The sequence below is a fragment of the Rhinichthys klamathensis genome, unplaced genomic scaffold (genome assembly GCF_029890125.1).
Source record: "Rhinichthys klamathensis goyatoka isolate OS25496 unplaced genomic scaffold, OSU_Roscu_1.1 h1tg000133l_1, whole genome shotgun sequence".
Classification (NCBI taxonomy): domain Eukaryota; kingdom Metazoa; phylum Chordata; class Actinopteri; order Cypriniformes; family Leuciscidae; genus Rhinichthys; species Rhinichthys klamathensis.
In genome coordinates this window covers 2728605-2749167 of record NW_026606668.1, presented here as the reverse complement: position 1 = coordinate 2749167, position 20563 = coordinate 2728605, and the positions used below count along the sequence as shown (strand labels likewise).

Here is a 20563-nt window from a genome sequence, read left to right as displayed (position 1 = left end):
TTAAAATAAATTCCCTATATGCATGTGAGACCAGTTGTTCTACTCGTTGCCTGAAACTACACATTGCGCTACGGAAAACTTGAAGGCACAAAAACTGAGGCTTTTTGACCCCAGGACTCCACACACCGCACAGCTGAAGACCCCAGCTCACTCGTAACAAATGACTCCAACACTTCACATCAGAACGGAACACTTTAGAAAATCGTGGTAACAGAATTAGTGTCCGTGCGGCTCAGGATACTTCAACTTGGGGCTCATAGTTTCTTGTTTTGTTTTTTTAGGTACAAAAAAAACAAAAAAAAAACAGCTGAGTTCGTCAAAGTTCGTACTTTAGAGGGAGCAAGGCAGTGATTGAAGGTTAAGGGCCAGAATTCAGAGAGAATCTAACAGTTGAGACGCTCTGTGAATGATAGATGCCCTGCATTAAGGCTGGATAATCACGGACTACGGTAAGTTAAAAAATAAAACGGCAGGACCTCCAGAACAGTCACCAAGATACACCATATATAACATAGTTGTGTTCCTCCTCTTTTCCTTTTGTTTTAACCCAACATATTCTTATACATATATACATATATTCATATATATATATATATATATATATATATATATATATATATATATATATAGAGAGAGAGAGAGAGAGAGAGAGAGAGAGAGAGAGAGAGAGAGAGAGAGAGAGAGAGAGAGAGAGAGAGAGAGAGAGAGAGAGAGAGAGAGAGAGAGAGAGAGAGAGAGAGAGAGAGAGAGAGAGAGAGAGAGATGTGTATATAGATACACATAATTCTGAAGAAAGTTAAGAGTATTATATTAAAACAAGGCTTTTCAAAGGTTGTTATGCACAATATATAAATGTATATTACAAGATATACAAGGGTTTAAGTCACAACGATCATTACGGATACATCCAAGCATTCGACACCATACCTTTGGCTTGAAGATTAGTTTAACGGTGAAGTACACAAATAATAAAAAAGGAAAGAAAACTGTTGGAACCTGTTCAGACACAAATAAATTGCTATTTAAATGTGACGGAGAAGAGAGAAAAAAAAAAAAATATTCAAGTTTTATGTTCTTACACTTTGATAAAAAGTGTCAATTTAACCCCAAGTTGAGTGATATTGAATTTCGACAACACTTTGAGCAGGTAATACGATAAACTGGATTTTTCAAGTTTGTCATTCCACATGTGCAAGTCAGTATTTAGATTTAGATGTATAAAAAAATGCTACAACTCGTACACCAAGCCACAGTCTCTGATCTCGTCCAGATCAGAGTAAAAAGAAGGGCTTGAAAAGTGGCAGGATAAAAGCATCCTCCGCTCCTCGTTTCTTTATCTCCGCATCTTCCTCGGAAGAAAAGAGGTGGCAGTGGAGTCTCTACCTGTAGCCCAGAGAGGGGAAAAGACCACTTCTTTTCCTTCTGTGCCTCTTGCGCCCTCTCGTGCGAGTTCTGTTTTTCCCCCGATTCACTCGCTGTCGGTCTCCAGCTCTGTGTCGGACCACTCCACGGGCTGCAGCAGGCCGCTCTGTTGGGCGTACTCGATCACTGCTTTGTAGCAGAAGTAGTACTGGTCCCAGGTTTGGATGCTGAAGGCACGCTGCGTCCGCATGCGACGCACCGTCTGCTTAATGTCCACTGTCCCGATGTCCTCCAGACGGGAGAGACAAATGTCTAAAGTACAAAACGTGCCTGAGGGAGAAGAATAGAGAAAGCTTGTAAGACACACTATAGTGCAGTTAAGAAATTAGATAAAGAATGTAGGCTCACCTGTTCTGCCGATGCCTGCACTGCAGTGCACCACCACTGGGGGGCCTCCTGGGGGGCCCGTCCAATCAGGATACAGTGTTCGTAATGAGGACTCTTGTCTCCGTTTCACGTGTGCCTGGAAATCCAACATGGCTGACGCCGACTTCGGAACACCAAAATCTGGCCAGCTCATGTAGAGATACTGAGACACTTCCCTACATTCCCCTGTCTGAAAGAGAAGCTTGTACTGTCATTTACATTATTATAGACATTAACATACATATAAAAGGCCTCAATGTATCCCTTGTAACTAGGGATGCACGATGATATCGGGACAACATCGGTATCGGCCGATAAAAGCTTAAAATGACCATCAATGACCACCGATACGATGAGCCTTGCCGATAGGATGGCGTGTTTCCTATGCGCACGAAGCATGAAGGCCAGCAACTTAAACTTCCAACTAGGGGTGTGCGTCTCACGCGGTTTTTGATAGTGGACGATTAAAATGTCTCTCCACGATCTGCTTTTGAAGAAAAATCATAGTATCGTGCATTCTATCAGTTCAATTCTGGCGCCTTCATCTCAACATACTGTACAACGCGACGTACATTCACATCACATCACATGTAAACGCAGAGGTAGAGTTACACTCACGGGACACTGCAATTCACAAAAGTTCATTATTTGCATGTGCGTCAAAGTCTTGCTAGTTAAACATGTCATTCACGTCACGTGCTGATGCGCTGTTCTAACATCCGCTTTTCTGAGCGCGTTACACCCGACGCTCACAGGAACTAAAGCCTGTCACAGCGCCTGCATACTGGACTAATCTTTCGAGTCTTATTGTGCTGATACTGTCAAATACACACAAGGTTTACATAAAGTTGGTTATGTCTAAAGTGAAAATCTGCTTGTCAAATGCGTGTATATTAGACGCGTCGCGTGCAGTTCTTAAAGAGACAGTAATAATATGCTGCCGCTTGTCCTTAAAGAGATACTGCACCCAGAAATAAAAATTGTCATTATTTACTCACTCTAATGTTGTTCCAAACCTGTATTCATTTCTTTCTTGTGCTTAAATATACTATGGAAGTCACTGGAGTACAGCAACTGTTTGGTTAGCCACATTCTTCCAAATAACTTTTATTTTCAACAGAAGAAAGAAACTTGAGAGAGTAAATGATGACAATTTACATTTTTGGGAGAACTATCCCTTTAATGTTAATAAAACAACAAAACACAGAGGAAATCACTCACTGCTCTTGACTGAGAACTTTAATAGAAGCTTTCATAAGCTTTTTTTGCATATATATATCGGTATCGGGCATAATTAGTTTGAAATCAAAAATCAAATATCGGCCAAAATCCAATACCGTGCATCCCTACTTGTAACTACACAATAAGTGTGTGATCTAAGGGTGTTCACTCTTGGCAGGTTTGATTCAATTGAAACGAACTTTAGCGCCATTGCTCTGTTAGTGCAGTTCATTTAAATAAGTCTGAACGCTGCCAACAGAACCTTGGTGTGGTTTGACTGAAAAATGAATGCAAGGACATCTAAACAAACCAAAAATAGTATGCGATGTCACAAGATGCGATCCTAAAAAGGACAGAATGCTCAAGCAAACCTTCTCGTTCCTTTCTCGTCATAGAAGCTACATTGCCCATTACGGTTCGACACAGGCATCAGAAACACTGTCTCCTTACGACAGATCTTCATTTGTGTGCGCAATGATTCCTGCTGCTGTTTTCACTCCTTTACACATTTTATAAGCACTTCATGAGTTATCAGCTGGTAAATAGGGCTGAAACAATTAGTCGACAATTATTTTTGTTGTTGAATAGTCTATCTCAAATGGCCTAATTTAAAGGCCTGCAATAACGCGTTTTGATCAGTGGGGCGCTGTAGCACTCCAACAGAAGACAGTGCAAACAAAACCAAACCAGTTGAGTAAGGGAAAATTTTACAAACCTACAAAAAGCAACAACACTGTTCTCATGCCACACGCCCAAATACATCGCAGAGCAAAGAGGACACTGACAACGTACCGGCAGACAAGACAGAGCAGGTTACTTTTGATATGAAACTACTAAAATTTTACTACTAAATTCAAACAATAAATGTGGTTTTGGCGCTCTTTCATATGAGAAATCGCTGTAGCGCCTCAGTTGAAGTGGCACGTGAACCGATCATCTCTTGCTCTTTACTACTAGTTACAGCATAAAATAAACATGAATGAACATCAGAAAGTATGTTGAAAGTTACAGAACAACTTACTGAAATGCATCATGTCTTGTGTAATCGCTCAATCAGTGTTTCAACCAGGGACAGACGTCAATAAAACAGCTCGAGAACAATCTCGTAACATTACATTTACCTCAGGAAAGCCATTCATAGACTATTCATATTATTATACTATATTAATATAAATGCAATTGCAATTATATTCAATTTTTGCATATAATTGCAAAAATTATAGTTTTTGCATTTTAACCTTTAATATTATAGTAATGTACCAGCTAAGAGAGAAAAATTAACGGAATCAAATATATCTGAATCGAATCACAAGCTTATGAACAGAAATCGAATCGTGAAATTTGTCAATGCCCAGCCCTAATAAAAACAGTAAAAAGAATATATAGGCAACAAAAGATAAAAACAGAGACTGAGGGACTGACCTGAGTGTTGAAGAGCTCCAAGTGTGATAGCTTAAAGTCCTGAAACATCTCAATATGGACATTTCTCACCAAAAAGTACCCATAATCCTCAGTGCGGCCAGCCTCTAATGGCCAGTACTGTCCGCATTTCACTCGGCCTCGCTCCACAACTCTGAGATGGACAAAGATAAGAATGTCAAGAATTATACTGGTCTTCTTTACTAGACATTAATCCTAATATGATGAAGACAACAGATAAATAAATGGAATAAAAGGACAAACATTCTATGATCAATTCATATTGTTTAAATGACTATTTCTGTCATTCAACTGCATAAAATGTATATAACTATCATAGGGCTGCAACAATATAATTCTACCACAATTTGAATGGCATGTCAAAGAAAATGGACAGCATGAAGAAAGGGAGAGCAATCATTTTGTGTGTCAAATTTCTTTTTAGAGCTAATTTGGAATGTGTTAGATTAAATTAAAAAACAACAAAGCTTTTTTAATTGAAGTATTTGACAAACCAGTACACTACCGTTTAAAAGTTTGGGGTCAGTAAAATGTTATAATGTTGGTTCGAAAGAACCATGGTTGCATTTATTCAATCAAAAATAGACCAAAACAGTAATATTGTGAAATATATTATTAAACTGTTTTCTATTTTAATATTTTAAAAGGTCATTTATTTCTGTGATGGCAAAGCTGAGTTTTCAGCAGCCATTACTTCAATTTTCAGTCACATGATCCTTCAGTAATCATTCTAATATGCTGATTGGTGCTCAAGAAACATTTCTTATTACTACCAATGTTGAAAACAACTGTGCTGCTCAATATTTTTGTAAAAATCATGATGCTTTCAGGATTCTATGATGAATAGTAAGTTCAACTATTCAAACAAACAGCATTTATTTGAAATAGAAATATTTTGTAAAAATGTTTAAAGGTGCCCTAGAATTTGAAATTGAATTTATCTTGGCATAGTTAAATAACAAGAGTTCAGTACATGGACATGACATACAGTGAGTCTCAAACACCATTGTTTTCTCCTTCTTATTTAAATCTCGTTTTTGAAAAACACCCCTGAAAAATAGGCGAATCTCCACATAACACCGGCTGTGATGCAACAGTCGGGATCATTAATATGTACGCCTCCAAAAATTTGCATATGCCAGCCCATGTTCAATGCCAGGCGGAACTGCGCAGCCGAATCATCGGAAGTTTCGTTTCGTTTTTATTCACGTCATCATTATATAATTTGCACACAATTTCAGAAGGAACAATGGTCATATGTAGGTCACGTGATTCAATTCCAACTATATTCCCGCAAGCGTTAAGTAAGTTAGTGATTTTATTAACGATAATTTACACTGTTATCTAGATCCAGCGCAAGATCCTAGTACAGTAACAAATAGCAAACTCCAAGTAACGAGCATACATAACTAAATAGTATGACAAAGAATTTACACTGAGGTTAATATTTCTTGCCTGTGTTGTCATATAAATCTACAAAATAATACTGTAGATACACGTGTAAATTCCCTTTTGTCAAATGATTTTACTTTCGACTATTTCATCAACAACACGTCAGGGGCTAACTACGTTAGTTTAGTTGCTCACAGATAATGTTAGCTCACTCGATCCTTCTAGCTAACGTCACATTCTCCACCACATAAGTTGAAGCTATTTATTTGACAAGGCATCTAGCGTTAGTCCATTGGTTAAAAATGTTTTAATTTTTGAAAACTGACGTATGATTATTTTGCATGCTTGTCATTCAGAGTGCACCACAGCCCTTGCATACTAATGATGTAGGCTGCCAAACAGATGATCCTATCGTCTTGAACACAGCTGTCTTTGAACACAATGAGGCCGCAGTGAAACAGCCAATCAGATCAGAACTCCTCATTACTATTCATGAGTGACCCTTCCAAATAAGGTAAAAACACGACCATTTCATTCTAGGGCCAATTTCTAGAGTTGAAAATGGACCTGTAAAACCATATCTGGACATTTTAAATGCCCTTAAATAAGCCACATACCCTCTATGTAGATATAAGAGACAAAATTAAAATATTATTTCAACACATTCTAGGGCACCTTTAAGTCTTTACTGTCACTTTTGATCAATTTCATGCATCCTTGCTGAAAAAAAAGCAAACTACTGACCCAAAACTTTTGAACGGTATTGTATTTGTAAGTTGCAGCAGCCGTTTATTATTGTGCCCAAAATCCTGTTAAAGCATCATTAAAAAAAAGATCTTAAAGGAAAAGCAATATAACTTTTTATAGAAGGAAACTAACCTTGTAGTCATAACAATGATTAAAACCATTTGCTCCCACACCATTCGCCAAAAGTCTCCAAATGTTTTTGGCAAAGGCCCTGAAACAAGCCAAAATTTCACATTTACTGTATGTGTACTTCACAAAAACATGTTTAGTTGTGAAAACAAAGTCTCACCCTGAGTAGCGATGTAAGCATTACTCCTCTTGTAACCATCCATGAAACTAGCGTTGATGTAGTCAGACGTCTATATAAAATAAAATAATAATTAATGAATTATTTAATAATAATAAAACTAGTACTATTAAAAATTGTTTTCAGTAATTAATATAAAGCAGAAAATACATAAACATTGGAAGGGATGCACCGAAATTCTGGCCGCCGACAATGTATGGTTTTTGGCCGAAAGAGGAAAAAGGCAGAAAATATGTGCCCCAGCAATAATATAATATGCCTGTGTCAAAAATATACGCCCCTGTGACTAAATAAACATGCAATATCGTTGATGAAAAAAGCCAAGACTATATGAAGTTAAAAATATTAAAGCTTGACCAAATTCTCACACTGTTTTTGTCAGGGAAAAAAATCGAAATCCGCGATCAAACCTTCTCAATGATGAACTGCAATAAATCCAAACATGGATCTGGACTATAGCCTATTAATTGTGGTTGTTGAATAACTGCACTTATGCAGCTCTGTATGACAATAAGTGCTTTTTGCAGTTGTTTTAATAGTGGGCACACTGCATCTGCTAGACTACAAGGTAGTGGAGGGGTTCTAAAATTAAAGGCATGTTGTACTCCTTTAATTTAGAGTGTGTGCTGCACACTATTGAGAATATTGAGCTGAAACTTGACTTTAAAAAATTTAATTGCAAATCAAATCGCAATATCGGTCAGAAAAATCACAATTAGATATTTTCCCCAAATCGCACAGCCCTACAGAGCATGTAAGTTGAAGCATTTTGGTGTTACTTCAAATAAAAGTATGGTAATTTTTATTTTATTGGCTTGTATTTTTTAAATTCAGATTCAATATAATTATTGAATTTAATTAAAAAGTCTAATACTAATACAATTATACAAAAAAAGATGAATTTAAAATAAGAAATTAATAATAATTTTAAAGTCCTTCTCGGTTTCGGTTTTCAGCCAAGTGCATCCAGAATTTTCGGTTTCAGTGCATCCCTAGCATTACACACATAAATTTACTAAGATTAAAAGTAAAAAAATATAGAAGCTAATATTAAACACATAAATAATACTATAATATGACTGCAATGAACAATGACAACCATGAAGATCATCACAAGGGGAAATGGGCATTACTCTGACCTCGTCGTCCTCATCATTGAGCGGACAGAGTCGAACGCGTGATTGGTCAAGGCAAAGGACGTCACTGTAGCGATTCTTTATCTGGTTAGAGGTTTTCCTGTCAGAATAAATATCATATTTATACAAGCAAACACTTATTGGTCTGTGAATGTATCGTCAAATACATTTACAGACAAAGAAGTTTATAATATGTCAAATACCCAAATGCAAATGTCACTTACTTAGAGTAGTCAAAGGTTCCAGCAGGAGGTTCCTTGCGGATCTCCTCGTACTCCTGATAAATGCCCTTCTTCTTTTTGCGTTTCACGTGCTGCACCAGATCCTGCAGGCTCATTCCGCCTGGCTCAGCCAAGTGCACCGACAACGCAGCCGCTTCCGTCGTCGTTCCTGGAAACCAGCTCATATCTGGATTGGGGCTGTGATGGAGGGGTGGCGGCCTTGATTTCAGTGGGAGGGGTGGAATGCCATCTCCATCCACTTCCTCTTCCAGAAACTCCATTTCCTGTTGGCTGTCCTCAGCACCATTGCCACACTGCCTACTGTCGTCTAAACATGCTCCTTCCACACCCATAGTCCCTCCCCCCCTTGGTAATATAGCACCGGCTGTGTGTTTGTGATGTAGGGGCGTGTCTGGTGGCGTGTCTGACTGTGGGGGCGGCTGACGGCCACGGCCATTGACGGCATTGGCGTTGGACCCCGAAATGCCCCCGGAACCTGGCAGCACAGAGCCATTCCAATGCGTGTGCCCTGCTGCCCTGTGGTTCTGCAGGTTGGCATTGCCGTCATCTAGTAAGGTGCAGTTCGAGTTCAGTCCGTCCCCCAGGAGGGTGGCCCCAGAAGTATTGGCAGTTAAGGGGTCAGCTGAGGTGTTCTGCCCATGCTCCATGGAGTAGGAGCGGAGCAGGCTGCCCAAGCAGTCCGCAGTGACGTAGGAAGAGTTATTGGGGTTATTGGGGCTGGAGTTGACACAGGACTGGATCCAGGCAATGTGACTATACTGTGACGAGCCACCCAAATGTTCTGGAAGGGAGCTGACCGGGATGTGATTAACCAGTTCGTGGGCTCTTACAGTGCACACCTGCAGAGGTAGAGAATTTTTTTTTCACATAAATATAAATAAGCAATCACATTCAAATTATTGAAACCTTCCAAGAGTTTTCAAAGAGTTTAATGTTTGTATATTCAGTCATACAGAGCTCTAGACATACCCTCTCTCTCAGTTTCTCTCTCACAAACAGACGGAGTACCGCAAACGGTGCTCGGAACCACAGCGGAGACGACACAATGAAGACGCATTTCAGACGAGCAGGGAAAGCCCCCTAAATCACAAAAAAGACAGACAGTAAGCACAATACACAAAGGACTGTGGTATTTCCATTCACAGACCCACCCATTAAACAAACCATCTAAAAAATCCTAAACATACACAATGGTTCAAAAGTTTCAGGTCAGTAAGACTTTTAAATGTTTTTAAAATAAGTCTCTTATGCTCATGAAGGCTGCCTTTGTTTGATCAAATATACTGTAAAAAATAATAATTGTGTGAAAAATTATTACAATTTAAAATAACTTTTCTAGTTGATTTATTCCTGTGATGGCAAAGCTGAATTTGTATAGTTATCATCCTTGGTGTGAACGGCCTTTAATTTACTAATCTCGCATGACCCTTCACATATCACTTTAATATGCTGATTTGCTGCTCAGGAAATATCTGTGTTGAAAACATGTGTTGCTTAATATTTTTGTGGAAACTGTGATAAAACATTTCCAGGATACTTTGAATAGAAAGTTTATTAATTTGAAATACAAATATTTTATAAAAATGTAAATGTCTTTGCGGTCACATTTGATTAATTTAATGTGTCCTTGCTGAATAAAGTTTTAAAATGTATTTTTTTTTTAAGAACTTACAGACTCAAATTTTTCACTGGTGGATTATCTTTGAATACACTATATGCCTTAAAGTGTGTAGGCTAGCCATATGGCGTATGCCTACAAACTCATGTGCTTGCTAAACCATCTGCATTAATAAGCGATTCATCCCCTCTTTGCTGCAGCTTTCACTATTCTGGGAAGGCATTATGTTGGGGACTTTCTCCCATTCAGAGACTACAGCATCAGCGAGGCCAGGCAGTGAAGATGAGTGATGGCTTCTGGACTGCAGTCTGTGTTCCAATTCATCCCAAAGGTGTTCAGTGAAGTTCAGTTCCACGTTTTGTGCAGGCCAGTCAAGTTCTTTCACACAAAACTCATTAAATAATCTATTAATGGATCTCGCTATGTGCACAGGGGCATTGTAATGCTTGAACAAAAAAGGCTTGTCTCTTTCTACTAAAATGTTTGTCTACAGAGTCCATTTCTGGACAAAGCAAAGAGACTTTGTCTCATGTTGCACTCTCAGAATAATCCTTCTAAGGTCAACAGTCTCCCTAAATAGCAGGACTCAACGACTTGAACAATAACATTGTTCAAGAAATTTCTCAAGATCTGGTCATTATTTCCTCCATTGCCACTTTTTTCAACCAGAGGAACCAAACAAACCACTGTTTCCAAGTAGAAGATTCAAAATGCAAGAACTAAAACACTGGAAATTAGCCAGTTTTTTTTTTATTAAATCAGCACTAGTACTCATTTACAGTACCATTAAAATGAGGGTCAGTATGTTTTTTTGTTTGAATCTGAAAGGAATCTAAACTTTTATCCAGCAAAGAAGCATTAAATTAGTCAAAAGTGACAAAAAAGACCTTTATATTGTCACTAAAGATTGCTATTTTAAATTAATTAATCAAAGAATCCTGAAAAAATGTATCACGGTTTCCACAAAAACGTTAAGCGGCACAACTGTGTTTAACATTTATAATAATAAAAGTTTCTTGAGCAGCAAATCAGCATATTTCTGAGAAATCTGAAGATTTCTGGAGGATCATGTGCCACTGAAGACTGGAGTTATGATGCTAAAAAAAATTCAGATTTGCCAGAGGAATATTACATTTTAAAATATATAAAAAATGAAATCAATTACTTAAGTTGTACAAAATATTAAAAAATATTACTGTTTACTGTATTTTTGTTCAAATAAATGCAGTCTCGGTGAGTACAGGAGACTTCTTTCAAAAACTAGAGACCCCAAACTTTTGAATGTTACATAAGAACAAAAGTAACATAGCAAAAAGCAATATTATCAACCTTTTGTTCACTAAAATATTCAGTAGCTTTTGCAACTGAACTCAGACACTATTACAAACCCTTTGACACCCTTGCCAGTTGCAAGAAAACCAACGATTTTCAAGGAAGTAGCAAGGAAGTAAATAAAATCATAGCGATATGTAAAATGCTGTTATATGATATATTCTAAAAATGCAATGCATCACCAGCCCTTCTTGTATGTTATTGAATATTAATAAAGCTCCAGTTCTCCAATAATTACGAGTATAACAGTTAGGGCTGTCGCGGTGAAGGAATTTCTAGTGGTGATTTTGAGTGGCTCAATTTCACGATATGCAATATTATCTACATTTTTTACATTTATCATTTATTTATTTTTGCTATATGAATAAGTGTTACAATGTGGTCAGCAGGCACCAAGATGAAGGAGATTAAAAAACAAAAAAAACAGGCTTTATTAATAATCCAAACATTCTGAATGAACATGCAGGACAATAATGCAAAACACGCAATGCATAAACGAGAACTGACCAAGAACAACTGAAACACAGAGGCAGAGCTATATAAACGGGTAGAACAAAGGAAAGTAAACTAGACATACTGTCTCTGTACAAATCACATACTGTCTAGTATGTCTAATACGTAACTATAGAAACATACGAAGACATAATTAGTAACTAACCAATGAAACCAAAACTAAACAGAGCGGGGAAACAGGAACTAAAGGACACAGAACAAAATGTCAAAATAAGGGTCCACATAACAGAATAGAAACCGGACAAATAGCTTGTTGGGCTATTGTCATATGCATGTATAACAGTTCTGTTCCTCGTATCTAAAATGGATGAGAGGATTTCTAAGATTGCTGATATTTCACCAGGATCAGCACTGCTAGTCTCTGCGTTTTCTAGACAGGCTGTCAGTCAGTACAGGTTACATTGTTACGCCACTAGGTGGCGGCCAGGGACGGTCTTTGAGTGACGCTTCACTTCATAGAGACCAATGGCATTGATTCAATGCATAGGCCAGCACTGATGCCATTCATGGGAAATATCCTTAAACGTTGACGGGATGCTACGACAAAGATTTTGCTTTCCTCTTCAGACATGGCAAACTTTTTTTTCTTTCACAAATATATGCCTTGACCTGAAGAAGGACAGACGCAGGTAATCGCACCTACTCAGTCGATCTCTCACTCTCTGTCTGTTTAGGCTTGTTTAGTACAAATCTATGGATCCTCTGTACAAATCACAATTGTACACGGAGTCTTAATTAAAAAAAGAGCCAGTTGGCCGGGAAAAAATACATTCTTCACTCTTGTTATCATTAACTTATTTAACATTCAGTACACATGCATGAAGTGTAAAAGAAGAATGGGATAGCCTTATAAAACTGTGAGACACCAATGTGTCCCTGAGCAAGACACTTAACCCCTAGTTGCTCCAGAGGCGTGCGACCTCTGACATATATAGCAATTGTAAGTCGCTTTGGATAAAAGCATCAGCTAAATGAATAAATGTAAAATGTAAATGTAAAAAAACAAAACATGAACAGCGTGGTTGCGGCGGTTGCTTGTATTACAGTAATTCCGTTATCACGGCAGCCCTAATAACAGTAAATACAGATGACAGATGAAAAGCTTAATAGATCTCAAAAGAGCAAATCCAAACCCCACCGAGTTCTACTGATGAACACACTGTGAAACAGACAGATGGTCTTGACAGCATAACAACACTTACTTTAAGCAGATTCAAAATCTTGACGCAAAGCTCATAGTCAAAGTTGGCATATGTAGAGTTAGTCATATCATAGATGAAAATGAGCCCATCTCTCTGTGTCTGAACACTAAGGGGGAGAGAAATATGTTTTAGATGAAGATGCAGAGCAGTTAACCACAATAAATTTGATCAGATTTATGGATGTGGTCTATTTTACCTCTCAATGGCCTTGTCCAGCTGATATATAATGGCTTGAAGAACAGCCTTATGGGTAGTGAGGTCTGGCCGATGGAGACGTGCTGTAAAAAGTGCCAAAGCTGCACCTTTCGCGTCACGGCCGGGCTATACACAAAGAAGCCAAATGAATGCATATACAACTTACATACACAACATACTTGCAATTAATGCATACACAACATACTGGTAACTAATACATACAAACATTAGCAGCAAGTGCATGTGAAACAAACATTGAGATCTATTAAGCTTTTTTAAACAGGTGAAATGTTCAATATTGCAGCCACTTGCTAACATTTTTTCTCTGTCTCTGAAAACAGGCATTGTGCCAGAAGATTTAAAAATAGCACAAGTTATTCCTCTGTTTAAAGCAGATGATCCACAATGTTTTAACAACTATAGACCTGTATCTATTTTGCCATGTTTCTCAAATTTTAGAGAGAATTGTATATAAACAGATTCTTTTTCATCTAGATTCAAATCTCATTCTTTACAAACATCAGTATGGTTTCCGTAAAAATCACTCTACTTATATGGCTTTGCTTCACCTGATTGACAAGGTTACCCTTGCACTTGAAAACCATGAATTTACATGTAGTATTTTTATAGATCTGTCAAAAGCTTTTGATACAGTTCATTATTTTATTTTATTGGAAAAGCTGTATAACTACGGTTTTCATGATATTACATCCAAATGGCTGAAAAATTACATTTTTAATAGAAGACATTCTTGGACCCTTAGGCTACTTTTTCTCATTTATATAAATGATTTGTCAAATGTTTTAAATATTCTTACTCCAATAATGTTTGCTGACGACCAGAGGCGGACAGAGTACAGAGCTTTGTTACTTGAGTAAAAGTACAGATACCCCTTGCTAAATTTTACTCAAGTACAAGTAAAAGTACTACAGTCAAATGTCTACTTAAGTAAAAGTACTAAAGTACTTGTTTTTAAAAGTACTTGAGTATCAAGAGTACAAGAGTAGATTTTCTAAATATTGCATTACTAATCTACTGCCACAGTGCTTACATTTATGCACAGAAACGTCCTACATGGAGTTATGAAAAATAATAATGTTAATAGTACAATCAAGTCATTTTCATCTTTTTACCATGTTGCTTTATTTAATTTAATTTAATTTTGGGGGGGTCCCATCTTTAAATGCGGGGACAACACACACACACACACACACCACATGTAAGGGTGGCGCTGCCAATAAAGCACCTAAAAGCAGTCACAAAGAACCGGCAAAAGGAATGATTATGAAAATGTAAAATATAGCAAGGAGATATTTTAATTGTTTATTAATAAACACTTGTTAATAAACAAGTGTTTTCTTTGTCAGTGTCGGCTAGATGAAGTTGACGATGCTGACTCGCGATCTTCAGTAGTGAACGCGCCAGAGAGAAATGCACATTTCATACGGATTACATAAGCAGAAAGCAATCTGTCGTCTGTTTTCTTTCGTTTTGAATTTTTCTGTTTAAAAGTAGACATGTCTGTGAGGCAAGTAGGCTACCTTATACACTGAGTTTCGGTTCATTTATGAGACGAGATCCAGTTCACGTGCCGGCGCCTCCATTTCTTATCTATCGTCTGCTATTTACTTCTTATTTATTAAACCCAGGCAGTTGGTTGATGAAACATTGATTAAAATTAAGATACAATTAATGCAAAATGAAATTCAGGTTAAAGAAAGGTTTTGTGTTTTCTGTTTGATGTCTCTGTAAAAGTTTTAAAGCATTTTTTATGCCGCTTTCAGAGCGCTCACGTCCGTAACGGAGAACACGTCCATAACATTGTTTTTTCCTCATAAATGCAAACCCGAAAAATAAAATAAAACAAAATTAATATTTTATGTACTGTGGAGACTGAGCGCCAACCCTTCTTCATTCGCTGGGTAGTAGCCTACTTTGGTTTGCGCAGTGTAATTCACATAATCAGTAAAAATATATTTTGCCTCCTAAAGTTTTTTTTTTTAAGAAATCAGAAATCCCTCGTGGCTACGCCACTGCCACATTTGAACCTGACTGTGTTAAACACACCACATACTCAAGAACATCAAACCAAATGCTTGGTTTACATTAATGTGTAATATAAAATCTGACCATGGAGTTGACTTTGGCGGGAAAACTGAAAGTGATTGCTGATAGGCTGTCCCAATCAGTGGCGCCTGCACAATCCAATCACGTTTGAGAGGGAAACAACAAATTGAGGGTTTCCGAGATTTTTCTTTTTTTTTTACTTTTTTTTTTTTACTCGGGTACTCACGGTTATGGATAGAAATGTATTGGAGTAAAGAGTACAATATTTGCCTCTCAAATGTACTTGAGTAAAGTCATGAGTACTCCCCAAAAATGATACTCGAGTAAAGTACAGATCCCTCAAAATTGTACTTAAGTACTGTACTCAAGTAAATGTACTCCGTTACTGTCCGGCTCTGCTGACGACACAACGTGTTTTCTCTCATTCAAATTTGAAATGTATTAAAAATGTAAATGATAGTTTATTTGATTATGCTAATTGGTTTAATTTAAATAATTATCAAATATTAATAAATCTAATTTTATTATTTTAGTGGTAAAAAATTATACCCTAAGGATTTATCAAAAATTACAATTGAGTCCACTGAGGTGCCTCAAGTGTCAACTACAAAATTCCTAGGAGTTTTTGTTGACGAGAGCCTGAGTTGGAGGGAACACGCTGACTATGTGAGCGGAAAAATACATAAACCTACCGGTATAATAAGGAGAGTTAGGCATCTTGTTACTACAGAATGTCTTCTTACTCTTTACTATAGTTTAATTTATCCATCTCTCATATTGTAATATTCTTTGGGCAAGCACATTTTCTACTACTCTTCAAAAAAAAAAATGTATCCTTCAGGAACGTTTTGTTAGGATTGCAACCCAATCAAATGCATTTACTTCATCTGCGCCTTTATTTCAGAAACTTCAAGTTCTTACTATTTATGATATCAATATTTCTCAAATGTGTTTTCATTTATAAGATATATTCAAGTGAAGGTAGTTAACATTCCAGAGCAATTTAAGATGTAGGCTATTTTAAAGTAAATTCACAGGTTCACTGTCACTTAACTCGTTAATCTACAGATTTTCATCTTCCATAATTTCTCACTTGTAGAGGTCCATACTCAATAAGATTTAGGGGTATTCAATTATGGAATGGTTTATCCCATCTAGCAAGCAAATGTTCATCTTTAATATATAATAAAAGATGTATAAAGGATCATTTCTTTGTTCATAAACAACAACGAAAAATATATAAGACACAATTACAAATAATTGTGTCTTATAAATACATAAACAACAACAACGGAATATATATAAGACACAATTACAAATAATTGTGTCTTATAAATACATAAACAACAACAACGGAAAATATATGAGCCCTACAGGGTTTGTTTTTGGTATGTATATTTTTGGGGGGTTTCGATATATGTTGTAATTCATTTGATTCAGTCACATACATTTAAATATTTGTTATTATAGTTTAGCCCTTTCTTTAATTTGAAAGTTTCCTTGTTGTTTAAGGGGAGGCTCCCTTTTGGGTTTTCTGCCTCTCCCTGCACAGTATTTGGATTGAAGTTTCTTGCTATTGTTGTATACATTTAACATTTGTGCAAAAAACTAATAAAAATAACTAAACCAGTCAAGGTAGCCAACCAGTTTAAAGTAGTAGAGATTGCATTAAAACTGATTATTCCTTATATCATTGGAACAGTTCTCTTGCATGCTCAGTGCTGTGAAAACTGTTTGAGATGTGATGAATACATCAGACCTGCCTACACAAACACTTGAGCAAACTCTGTATACAGCATGATCCTGAATGAAAAATGGCTGAAACAAACAGTAACGACCAGACTAAACAAAGATCATGGAACTGCTCTGTGTGTGATGGTGTGATATCAGAGATTAAATTTCCTTCGCTGTCACTTTAGCAATGATGGTGGCCTTTATTTTCTGCTTTATTTACAGGAACAGTAAATATGAATGATTGCGACTTGCGCAGTTTTTCTTTCGCATAATCTGAAAGTGATTAAAAATTATTGTGTCCAAATTCTTCTTGTCGTAGCAGTTGGCCAAAGTTTGGATTTCTTACTGAGTGTCTTTCGTTCTTCAGTCTTTCACAAAATGCAAATGCAGATATACACCACCGTTTAAAAGTTTGGGATTTTTTTATGTTTTTGAAAAAAGTCTCTTATGCTCACCAAGGCTGCATTTATTTGATCAGAAATACAGTAAAAACAGCAATATTGTGAAATATTATTACATTTTAAAACGGCTGTTTGCTATTTTAATGCATTTAAAATGTAATTTATTCCTTATATTCAGCAGCCATTACTCAAGTCTTCAGTGTCACATGATACGAATCATTCCTTATCACAGAAATCATTCTAATATGCTGAAGATGTTATAGTTAAGAAACATTTCTTATTATTATCAATGTTGGAAACATTGTGCTGCTTAATATTTTGTGGAAACCATGATATTTTTTTTAGGATTGTTTGATGAATAGAAAGTTTAAAGAAACAGCATTTATTTGAGATACAAATCGTTTGTAACATTTTAAAAGTATTAACTTTTGATCAATTTAATGTGTCCTTACCAATATAATAAAATATAAATATATATTTCTTTTTTTTAAATGCTAAATTACCCCAGACTTTTAAGCAGTAGTGTACCCACAGCATTTTTGTCAAATTTTTTAGAAAGTTCATTACATTCATGCAAATGTAAGTGATGTACTATTTGATCAGATGACTGAAAATGTCCAAAATCTGAAATAGTTTGAAATAGTTTTTAACATCTGACAACGAGAGCTGATCTGACCACAAAAAAACAACAACAGGAAACTGGTAACAGCATCCAAAAAGCTGATCTGTTCATTAGTAATGTTCACACATTATGTTCATCTGAAATCACACTCACCAGAACTGTGAATTTCCCACTGAGTAACTCGCTCCTTAAAGGCTCCTCGTTTGGGTTGATATTGTAGATGCCTTCCTTTATTCTGGTGTTCTGCAGACACACACATGAGTTAGAATGTAAATGGACTCTCTCACAGTATATTGAATGTTATCATACGAGCAACTACACACACACACACACACTTTTTATGTTAAGTTACTGTACCTTGTAAGCTTGGAAGAGGTCAATGGCTCTGGAAACATCAAACTTTCTTGCCATGAGGAATTTAACCGCTGTCATCTGACTGACAAGATCTGCATTCTGAGACTGTTCCCGACATCTCAGCTCAGCCAGAAACTCCTCCACCGCCTGGCGCACACACAAACACAAATTTCATCTAAAAAAACATGTTAATGACAGTTACACATCCCATTCACAGCATCTATTTTTTTCTCTTTTTTATTTTTGTATATTTATTATAATAAATGTTTTCCTATAGTGTTAATTTTGTCTGGCCGCTATTACTAATGATAAAAATATATAAACCTTGTTGATAAATCAGTTGGTATTTGGCATTCTGAGATCGTAATGGCCAATAACTGTGCTCCTTGGCCAAGTTTGGCTGATTAGCATGACACCATCTGGCTGCAAACAGCATCCTTTTCATTGACTGCCATTCAAAAGTCAATGTTTATTCTGGCAAAATACACTGAGATGAAAGGGAATCCTAACGAATGGCTTTCTCCAGGTATTATTACAGAAATATTAACTCTCCCATGTCAAACCAACAGACTCAAAATCTACCAACAGCCTTGCCAATAATGCATTTGTTTTAAGACAGTTTTAGTAAACTTTGACAATCTTTATGTCATAATTTCAGTGTACATTGAAAAAGTATTTTACTTAAAAAATTAAATTAATACTTATATTCAGCATGGATGGACACAATAGATATTTCAAATAAAAGATGTTCTTTGAAACTTTCTATTAATCAAAATATCCTGAATATAAATTGTCTTTGCTTCCACAAAAATGTTTTAAACATTGCTATGAGAAATGTTTCTTGAGCAGCAAATCAGCATATAAGAAGGATTTCTGAAGGATCATGTGACACGGAAGACTGGAGTAATGATGCTGAAAATTCAGCTTCGCCATAACAGGAATAAATTGCATTAAAACAGAAAAGAGTTATTTTACAATGTAATAATATTTTAGATTATTTACTGTATGTTTGGTCAAATAAATGCAGCCTTAGTGAGCATAAGAGACTTCTCATTAAAAAAAAACTCACAAATCTTACTGACCCCAAACTTTATAAGAAAGGTAGTTTATACATTTACTAGGCTAAAATAACATTACTGTACATCCCACCCTCTAGCTATCCATATTACCAGACATCGAATGCCAGTAGTTAATGCACTAATAACGTTCCAGTCTAGTATCTACAGTAGCTACCTCATATTACCTGCTTTTCCAAAAATGAACCAGTTTTGCCAATGCAAAAAAAAAAAAAAAATTTTTACTTCTGCAGTGCCCAAAGATGATACTACTCAATCAAACGCATGTGCAGAAGCAGGAGGATGATCTGACATCTGTAAAGAGAGACGGATCGTGTTGACAGACGTTATGCTACACTCATATTACACCGTTTCCTCAACGAGTCAGAACAAATGGCACCTCCAGCACTATATACGAGTGTTCACACGGTGGTGAGACAGGTTAACGTTACTACCTGTCTTACATTTTACAGCACTGGAGCCATCACACACACGGTTCGCTGTTATTTACAGACAGCGACATGGGCATTCGTATATCCACACATTTGACAGGACACCGACGCAGAACTGTGTTATAATAGCTTTTATTTAATGCAGTCATGCTGGAATAAGACTAAACAGACTAGATAACGCGAGTCACATTCACGTTGTATGCAAACCTAATATTACTTGCTGCTAGACAGCTGGTGTTCAGTCCAACACATGTAAGGGTCGTTATACAAGAAACCAGTTCTCCAAAAATCTACAATCATAACTGTCAATAAATATTTAATAAGGCGCTCAATATTTAGCGTCGTTAGCTCTCTAACACGGCTAGCATTAACCTCAGCTACCTTAAAAAAATAGCCACAGGGCCGCGATTCGCGTTAATAAATAAACCACAAACAGTACTATCAGACATATCACCATAATACATGCTAAAAAGGAGCTTGTGGCGGCTCAGCGTGAAACGCCACGGAATCGACGAAGGACTACTGAAAATATTTAGGTATCTTACCACCTCCTCTTGAGTTGTCAGGGCTTCCGCCATCTTGAAGCCTGAGCAGCAACGTCTACGGGCGCGCCCTCTCTGCTGACGGGAACGCGCCGCTGGTGCCAGTCAAGCGTGCATCAGGATGGACGCGCATGCGCAATAATGTAGTTGAACCATGCTTGAAAGTTAGCACAAAAGATATTTATAAAAATTAATTAAGTAAG

General features: G+C 36.8%; 1 protein-coding gene across 1 annotated transcript; it reads right to left on the bottom strand.

Moving 5' to 3' along the window:
- Positions 1-746: 746 nt before the first annotated feature.
- ptpn9b (protein tyrosine phosphatase non-receptor type 9b) lies at positions 747-20471 on the bottom strand. Its single transcript, XM_056256838.1, has 13 exons — positions 20364-20471; positions 18315-18458; positions 18111-18200; positions 13135-13259; positions 12939-13044; positions 9243-9353; positions 8256-9112; positions 8035-8131; positions 6878-6947; positions 6721-6799; positions 4432-4582; positions 1771-1978; positions 747-1692 (listed from the first exon to the last, which is right to left on the bottom strand). The coding sequence occupies exons 1-13, from the start codon at positions 20394-20396 to the stop codon at positions 1469-1471; spliced, it is 2295 nt and encodes a 764-aa protein (XP_056112813.1). The 5' UTR covers positions 20397-20471; the 3' UTR covers positions 747-1468.
- Positions 20472-20563: the final 92 nt, after the last annotated feature.

Excerpts from the sequence above, each read along its gene's own strand:
- ptpn9b (XM_056256838.1), bottom strand. The coding sequence starts at position 20,396 with ATGGCGGAAGCCCTGACAACTCAAGAGGAGGTG. Across the intron at positions 18,201-18,314 it reads ACCTCTTCCAAGCTTACAAG|AACACCAGAATAAAGGAAGG; the intron begins GTACAGTAACTT and ends GTGTGTCTGCAG. Across the intron at positions 8,132-8,255 it reads GGAACCTTTGACTACTCTAA|GAAAACCTCTAACCAGATAA; the intron begins GTAAGTGACATT and ends TTATTCTGACAG.